General features: G+C 38.8%; 1 protein-coding gene across 1 annotated transcript in view; it reads left to right on the forward strand.

Annotated features, from left to right (window-relative positions):
* The first annotated feature begins 477 nt into the window (after positions 1 to 477).
* The window catches only part of disc1 (DISC1 scaffold protein), a 26,963-nt gene continuing 18,400 nt past the window's right edge, over positions 478 to 9,040 (forward strand). The window contains exon 1 of the mRNA XM_010788286.1: positions 478 to 505. Coding sequence (XP_010786588.1) covers positions 478 to 505 — 28 coding nt within the window. The remainder of the gene's footprint in view (positions 506 to 9,040) is intronic.

The following is a 9,040-nucleotide window of genomic DNA, read 5'->3' on the forward strand; positions in this document are numbered from 1 at the left end:
TGTAGAAGATATCAATACGGTAATAAAGGTCCTCTAGTGAGGTCTTTAGGGGATACATGGGCTTCTATTGTTATCTCGCCTCAGCAGCGCTGGTGTGGCTAATTGGGAGGCAGCCTCACAGAGGACATGGGGGGAAATGGGTTTATGGTGCTTTGTCTCCATCTAATTCACCCTGTATTTTTGGAGCAGGGCGATGTTGGGGGATCCTCAGGGGCGTGTCTGCAGTCCTGTGCTCTGGGCTGTAAACACAGCTGAGTGTGCAGGGTTTTTCCAGCAGCACAATGGGAACTGACAGCCAGGTAGCAGTTGTCAGGCCAGAAGTCTCCACATCTATCAGTCTCAGGCTGTGTATAGACAGAGCCTGGCACACACAACTTCCTGTCTATCACCCCCACCTCATAATTGAATCTATGCTTGTGTCATGCGGTGCCCTGCATGGTCACTCTGCTCATAAAATGGCCACGGAGAAAAGCCTAGATGGTTTTCAGCAGGCAGATACACTTGGGTAAGATGTTTCCTGATGTAAAATAAAGCACCATGCAGTCTGAGGTCCTTTGTCTCTGCAAGGTGGTTGCTATGATATTGCGAGTGTACATTTATTTTTTTATATGGTATTATTATAATCTTTTCTCTTTCCATATATTCCAGCCCCCCACTTAATTCCTGTTGCTGATGTCAGTGGTAGATTTACGACTTGATATTCATGGTTTTCTTTAAAACAATGGGTCCTTTATTTCAGATAGAGGCGGAAAAAAGCAGGCTGTAATTACCACTGTCGTTAAATTACATTGTTGCAGATTTGTATCAGCTGTATATCTATTTAACCTAGTGTTATTTGATTCAAGAATAATGAAAAACTATTCATAGAGCTTGTGCACATACATTTTGCTATCTGGATTACCAACCCACACACACTATGAAATCAGTCATTTCTTGCTGGGTCCGAAACCATTGGAATCAACAAGCTATTCAGATGTGACTCTACTTCCTATGTCCCATGTAGGCTCAGTAAAATAAACCAACCCCAAAAATGAGTATATCCACCCAGGGCTTGAGAACTATCTGTACAAATGCTGCACCATATTTTCTCTAGTGAGCAATTCAGAGCGAATAAGGCTCTGTGAGGAGGGGTCTTAAAGAGACAGGTGCTTAAACCGAGCGTTACAGACAGAGTGTGAATACAGGTATATTCCTAAAGACACTATGAGGAAAATAATTTGTTTGAGAAATGAGCATGATATGTCATCTTTAAAAAATTGTCTCTAGCTAACTTTGATATGTTTCCAGACTTCAAAATGACAACACTCTAAAAAATCAGTTCTCACTATGCATTTGATTCCTAAAATATTAATTATTGTGCTCAGAATCTATAGCTAAAGCTACATTTCCAAGGCAAAAAAAAAGCTTCTCAGCAGCTTCATACAAACCACCTGACATGTGGACAAATCTAAAGCTTGACAGACCTGCCGTGCTTAGTTACGGTTGCTAAGCTTTGACAATTGATGTTCGGGGGAGCAGTTTGGCAAATGGTCAATTTGGATGGTCGCTTGGCAGTTTTGTTGTTAGTGCAGAAAATGACTTTTTACATTTAATAAATCATACAGTCCACATAATGACATTTTATACATTTTCCAGTGAGGTGATATATGTTTCCAGTACTAATCTATTATTTTAAATATGAAAAAGAAATCAACATCAGAAAATAACATGCAAGTGATGTTCCACTCCATATTCACAAAATTCTCTGGATTTATGAATAATATTTAATGACTGAATGAATGATTTTAGGAGTGTGTCTGTATCAGGGGATTTGGGTTTGAGATTTGGATTTGTTTATTTGATTCCCTGCTGAGTTGTTATGTTGTCTGACAGGTACAAGTACAAACTCTCTGAACCATAGGAGAATAATAGATCACGCCGCAGACTTTCCTCTCGCTAGCGACAGACACATCCAATGAATGCAAATTGAGCTCTTTTTTCTGTACTCATGCATTTGACTTTCTCAGGGATCCCTGTATGCTCCTCTGAAACTGACACCTTTGCTATGTGTGAGCGACTGCATGTCAGTTCTGGTCATTGAGTCAGTGAAGTTAAATCTCCTGAGAGGTGTTTTTGTACAGAGCAAAACTGGACACTGAACTCACCGTACCTTACTTTAGCGCTCATTTGAATTCACTTTGTATTTCACTTAACTGTTCAATAAATTCAATTTAGCAATTAAATAGAAAGGAAATTCCTGTGGAATTAATAAGCATTTTAATCATTTGATTGCAAGTCTTCCCAACTCAAAATCTGCATATTTATCTGTAAAGGAAGTATGGCACAAATGAAAAACAGCACACTGAGCAGAGACAACAGGAAATGGCCTGCGTTACTCTTTTTCCGGTGGGCTGATCTTGCCGTTGGAAATCACACTTAATTATAAACACTGTGCCGTTGGGAGCTGCAGTCTCTTCAGAAACAGACTATTTCCATCACTTAGGCTTTATGAGAAATCACAGGATTGGAGAAAAGGCACTCAGAGGCGTACGCACAGATGTACTTTCATCTGCGTTCTGATATGTCCAATTTACAGCGCTTGACCTTTCAGAAATTACACATGGAAGAACTGAGAGACATTTAGAAAAACCCAGGAGTTTGAAAGAACAAAGTGGAATAAAGTGTGCGTGCAGCATGTGCCTCGACATGTGCAGGGAGAGATACTGATTCTGCTGAAACCCAATCAGAAGTATTACTCATTAAACCTATTTAATCATTCAGACTGAACTTGGAATATTAGCCTGCATGCGATCTATCTGAACACGAAGACCCTGAGGAAAAAATAACAGAAAGCCAAATTAAAAGATATTTAAATCACTGATGATTCAAGCTTCTGATATTCCTTATTAATGAAAGGGTCTGAACGAACCACTGGAAACTGGCTGATGAATACACTTTGCTTAGTAGAAGGCCACTGAAGAACATTACTGTTTATTAGCACCATGGGGAAAATAAGCTCTTAAAACTCCTTTCCAGCTTTATTATTAGAACATACAGCACAACAGTGAGGCGACCAATTCATGTAACAAAGCACTTATATACTAATAAAGGACTGGCTTATCTAAAGCCAGTTGAGTAGCACTTGAAATGTTTTTGCTCTATGAAACCTGATGTACTTATATGATTCTGTTTTCTTCAAGTTTGTATCTTGTTGGTCGAACGCACTTATTGTAAGTCGCTTTGGATAAAAGCGTCAGCTAAATGCAATGTACTGTAATGTAAATGTTTTATCTCCCATTTTCTTGCTATAGCATTAAATAAGTGGTGTATTTTTCAGCTTTCATTTGTTTAGAATACATCAATTAAGAATTATTCGTTTTGAATGGACAAAAAAAGAACCTCAGGCAAACGTAATACTGCATAAGGAGCTTTATAGGTATGGCTATCTTTGCAGATTTGATGTATGGTTTAGCATCTGATGTCTTAGCACATGCTAATATCACCACGCCACATGACGCTTTGATAATATTTCCCACCCTAGTTCTATAATATTCTTCTATGTGAGGGACACTGCTACACATTAACTTATGTATCGTACTTTTTAGAACTGGTGCAATATTCAGGTTATTTTTGCATTGTCCCAATAACCAGTCTTCTCTCCATAAACATACTTTCATGCACACTTCCTGAACTGCACAAAATACATTTCGAACTCACTTGAGGTGGTGTTTGTAGTGCTAAATTCATCGGCAAGGCTACTACAATCTTTATTTTTTTTGCTTTGTCTCTACGACATTAAGAAAGTTCACTCAAAACTTAAATGGAAGAATTACTATTGTGAGTGCAAATTGCTTTCATTAGAGGTCATATTGCTCAGGTGGCTTTGCTAAATATTGCGATACTAAAAGGAGAGTATTACAACAATTACTTGAATTCCTTAATGTTGTCTTCAATACATAAATCTCTACAGTACCTGCATCTGTCTGTAGCCTCTTCATCTAGTTACACTTTTGAGAAGGCATACATCATAATGTAACCTCATAACCGGAGCAATACAAATCTAGCTGAAATGTAGATTATAAATGTAGTGGGAATATATAGGATGGATGTTGTTCCTGAAACCACAGTGAAATCTAGAACAAATAATCCACTGTTGTGATGTAAATATAGCTAAAATGTAATAGAAAAATTAATCACATGTAATTTTTATAGTGTAAACATGAAATATTACAAATAAAAATGTTTGCAAATGCATTCTAGAGATGCCATTATTATAGGAGTGGGGTATGAGGGAATGTGGTGGGGGGAATTAAACCAATGACTTAAGAAGGCTAGCTCCAGCATTCATCCTGGGATCAGCTCGTTCTGTTTACAAGTCTTTTTTTTACATAAAGCGTGCTAAATTGTCTGTATTTTGTAAAGATAGCAGACTTGAAATTAGTAAATGTGTTGCAATTCAATTCTGAGTAAAGCTGAAGGAATATCCTGAATACATGTTGAATAAGAAATCAATATTTCTGAATAGTGTTGCACTCTGTGTATTTAATCCATGTTTGAAGTCTAACAAGTGCTCATGTCAAACTGTTCCAAAATGGGTTTTCTCAAAGCAATCGCTTTAAAAGCTTAATCTTGCTTCTCTGCCAAAAAGCATCAGAGATATTGAGATCCAATTCAAGAGGAACTTTGTGTGACACGCAAATCTCTTTCGAAGGATTTACAGTTTCCCCGTTCCTTTGTGGGACATCACTGTCAAACATTAAAAAACTGTTCTGACTGTTTTTGAAATTAAAAACATTGTTTGGTTTGGGCCAAGAGAAGTTTGTGCTTCCATGTTTAATATCTAAAGAAATGGGATACCCTTTTCTTTTTTGCAGCGGAACCAGCAGCAGAAGCAGCAGAGAATTGATTTTTACTCCCATGTCCAAGGAGGAAAAACATATTGTTGGTAAGTCCTCGGGGGAGCGCTCCTTTATTTAGGTCTACGGTGGGGCACTTCCTAGATGCCCAGACAGCAGTTCACCTTGTAACATCTCTAGGGGACATGGCTGTCACTGGAAAGCTGAAATATCATGCCAGCCCTGCCATCCTTCCCACTTAGTCTCAAAAACAGGCAGGTACCACACCATGGGGAAACAGGATCGATAGATGTGATGGATGGAGCTAGCTGCCTCCAGGAGACGGCCTAGGGGAGGGAGGGAAGGGGGAGAAGTAATGAGAGCTTCTCTGAGCGATGGGGAGGTTTCTGCCATGGGAGGCAGAGCGCGTGGCCCTCTTTTCTTTCACTTTAGCTGCCAGTTTGGCCTAATGAGACTTAGAGGCGCTCCTGTCCTGGGGAGGGACGTGGTGATGTGAGCAGCTCAGCAGCTGTCAGTCTGTCCAGACCTGCCTGCACCAACAGTGGACGGGGAACAAAATATAAGACATACCAGCACAGTATGTGAAGCTCACAGGGTTCTGAATCCAGAACTGCTGGTTGCTTTATACTCCAAGCTAGATAAACGATAGCCACTTGGTGCTCCAGGTGTAAAACAGTCCTGATTAAGCTGCACTAATCAAATCCTATATTTAACTTGAACTGCACTGGCATTTCCAATTGTATTAATGTTGGTGTCGCTGTTGCTAAGAGAAATACATAACTTTTTAGTTTTTCTCAGAGATACAAACAAGTCAGAGCACAATGCATTGGTTTCCAAACAAACTGTGGAAGGAAAACAGTTATTTATGTTTGTTGATTCGTCTAAATGTACAAGATGTTCATATATCACTAGCAACATGGCTAACGCTAGTTGCCCATCTGCTGTCCTCAGCAAAAAGAACCGTGGATTCCAAAAGAACTGAACAAATCAATCTCTGTGCTAAAGGTAGAATATAAGCAGTTTTCTTACTGATCAACATATAGGAAAAAACTCCTTCCTCAACAATGGCTATTCTGTAGGGTAATGTTTGTTCTACCTAGGGACAGCTGCTGCAAGCCTTTTTGTTTTGCCATCAAGTTGCCTCTGAGCAAAATGCTCTATGGTAGGTAGTGAGGAAGTGTTAATGTCTCGGGTTAAGGTTATAACTACCAGTAGGTCATTATCATCTTTTCAAATGGTCAATCTAAAGAGATGCAGGTTAAATAGTGGACTCTAAATTGCCGGAAGCTGCAAAAACCAGTGTGAATGATTGTCTGTCTATATGCGTCAGGCCTGTGATTGACTGGCGATCCGGATGTACCATGCCCCTGGCCCAGTGTCAGCTGAGATTGACTACAATCCCCTGGGACCCTCTTGAGGATATGCAATGAGAGCTAATGGATAGATCAAATGACTGAGTGTAATGTTGAGGTGGGCATTCGTTGTGATGAAACTAGAGAGAATTATCACCTAAAACAATTCTGCTATGGCAAGAACCAATGTTTTTAACCTCTGAATAATGGTGTACAATGCGACCCATGTGGGTGTGTAAGGGCCTATAATGAGGCTGGTAGCAAATTCAATTATTGTTCATACAACAATGAAAACATTTAGGTCGGGTAGCAGTTGATTAAAGAGAGACACCTTAAATCAATCAGACCCCGAAACCCCGCAGGCTTCAAGGTGACTGTAAAAAGTTTATAAAGTGCTTCTTTGCAGCAGCTTGGTTCACCTTGGATTATTTTCACTTGCAATTAATTCTAATGACACATATAGACATATTTTCACATTTTGTTAACCTTGCGGCATAGTCCAACTTTCCAGTGTCATTATGTATGGTATGCTTAGAAGATTTCCAGAAATCGTTTTAAATTGCCAAAGCAGGTTTTGCAGGCTGCTTCTATTGAAACTCAATCAGACGGACTGTTTGATATATTAAAGGGTTATTATTGGATAATAACAGCAAATATCACCAGTGTAGATAAGGGCCACATAGATGAGAGTAACACATGGGTCACTTCCGGGAAAAATTACGGCCCCGCACTCTTTTGGGGGAAAACATTTGCTGTAATTTGAATGGCAGTAAACACAGTTTTCGGCTATCACATAAAAACATTTTTATCTACAAAAAGCCCAATTATGATGGTCAGACTGGCAAAAATATAAAATGTCATTGGACATCGATGATCTGCGTCGATTTATAGTTTAAATTAAATCAATAGGGAAATTATGTCTGGTCAGGCTGCTGGAGGACGAGTGGCCGGCAGCAATATAACACTTTAACTGTGATTTCTGAATTAGATAGTTTCTTTTACTGTCCTTTTTTCTGTAGAGAAAGTAAATAATCCGTAAATCGCCATTCATTTGTTGTTTGAGGTGCATTATATGACTCAGCAGCTTTAAGACATGAAGAAACTATTTTCCGCTTTGCTCTGATGCATTGTTTTCTCCCTAAATATTTGTTATATCTATCAAATATCAGATATAAATTTCAATAAACAAAATATTCCATATTTTGAAACACTGTCTGACCTCAGAGGATTGGTGGCTATTAACGTGAGCTCTTTTTACATAATAGATTACCCGGTTGACCCTAATTTGACCTCCATTTTAGCCTTTGCCTATCCGATTGAGAGGGGTCACTGTCTGTGTCACGCTGATCTGATACCCGAGAATAAACTTCTCTGTTTAGTCTCTGTGACAAACACTCACAACACATATTCATTGGTCTCTATTAATGGTGGGTCACGCTGTGTGTTCTCTCATGCCAGCATGTGAATACAGCCACCAAAACAAAATTCAGTGTATTTGACAAGAACACAATATATTATTTAAACCAATATAGCCTCAACACTTGCAATATGTTATTACATGTGTCAAGAGCAGCTACAGTATATGGGCCTTTCTCTAAACCTTCCCCTCCTTTTCATCGCACACACACTAATGCAACAAACAGATGATGAAGAGCAAGGACATTACTGCCATTTGGAATTTAGAATTGGAGCAGGGTGAAAAAGAAAGGAAGGAATAGAGAATGACAGAGAAAACAGATATTGACGTGGTTATTCCTGTAGGGGAGGACATATACGTATAAAAGATGCAGGCTGTAAAACACATCTGAGAATAGATGCCTGTTGGAATATGTGGCGCCTCACTACAAACCACACAAAGTAATTCTGAAGTGTTTTGCAGTTTCATAGGAATGCCCGCCCCTAGATGCATTATTAATCATATTGTACAGCTACAAATGTTTGGAATTACAGCTGCCTACTTCGGCTTGACAATCATCCGCCATGAATTATCCAAATGAAATGGAAGTGGTAAACATAGATAAGCAGACTCACTTCTACAGACAAGATACATTTAAATAGAAACATCAATATTCATCACAGAGCTCGACAGCAGATTAAAGCCGCATTTTGTGTCACGGCACCAATCAAATCACAGCAGTTTGCGTGTGTTTGCTGAGGGAGTGTTTTTCAACAGGGGGTTTCTTTAACTGACTTTGAATTTGTTTGATGTGTATGCTCACTGACACCGGGATCAGTATGTTAACAGGAAAACCTGTTTTAATTTCCTTACAATTAATCTCTGGCAGAAGTATTGTTTGAGAAGGCAATTTCAATCACAGAATTTAGTTGGAGGTTGTTTTTTTTGTCTTCAAAACATACTTGTAAATCTTAATTTGCTTGGCCTACAAAATTATTATTGGAACTCAAAGAGAAGAAGACTAAATAAATTGCCTGTGGCTTTTTATTTACCTAATTTAGTCTAGTTTAATTTGATCATCCTGACAGTGTTTGCTCTTCATATATTAGTTTGCTCCAATGACTTAAACAACTAGGGGAAATGAAACTGTCTGTTAAAATGATCTGTTAAAAAACTGACTGGTTGAAGCTTTCTCAGTCCAAAGGGCAATCAAAAACATCCCTATGTTGTAAACAATAGATTAGAGTGGCAACTAAACCTTTATAGATTAAGTCCAATACATACATCCCAACTCATGTCAAATTCCATGAATGCCTATCCTACATCCTCCCAATCTTAATTAACCCCAGTTTAACCTCACACTCACATACTATATGGTATACCGTGGGCTGTAAGTTGTTTGCATGTTAAACTAACATACTAATCAGTGTATTTAATGATATTTTGCCAAGGCACAC

The sequence above is a fragment of the Notothenia coriiceps genome, unplaced genomic scaffold, assembly GCF_000735185.1.
Source record: "Notothenia coriiceps isolate Sejong01 unplaced genomic scaffold, NC01 NC01_scaffold00031845, whole genome shotgun sequence".
NCBI lineage: Eukaryota > Metazoa > Chordata > Actinopteri > Perciformes > Nototheniidae > Notothenia > Notothenia coriiceps.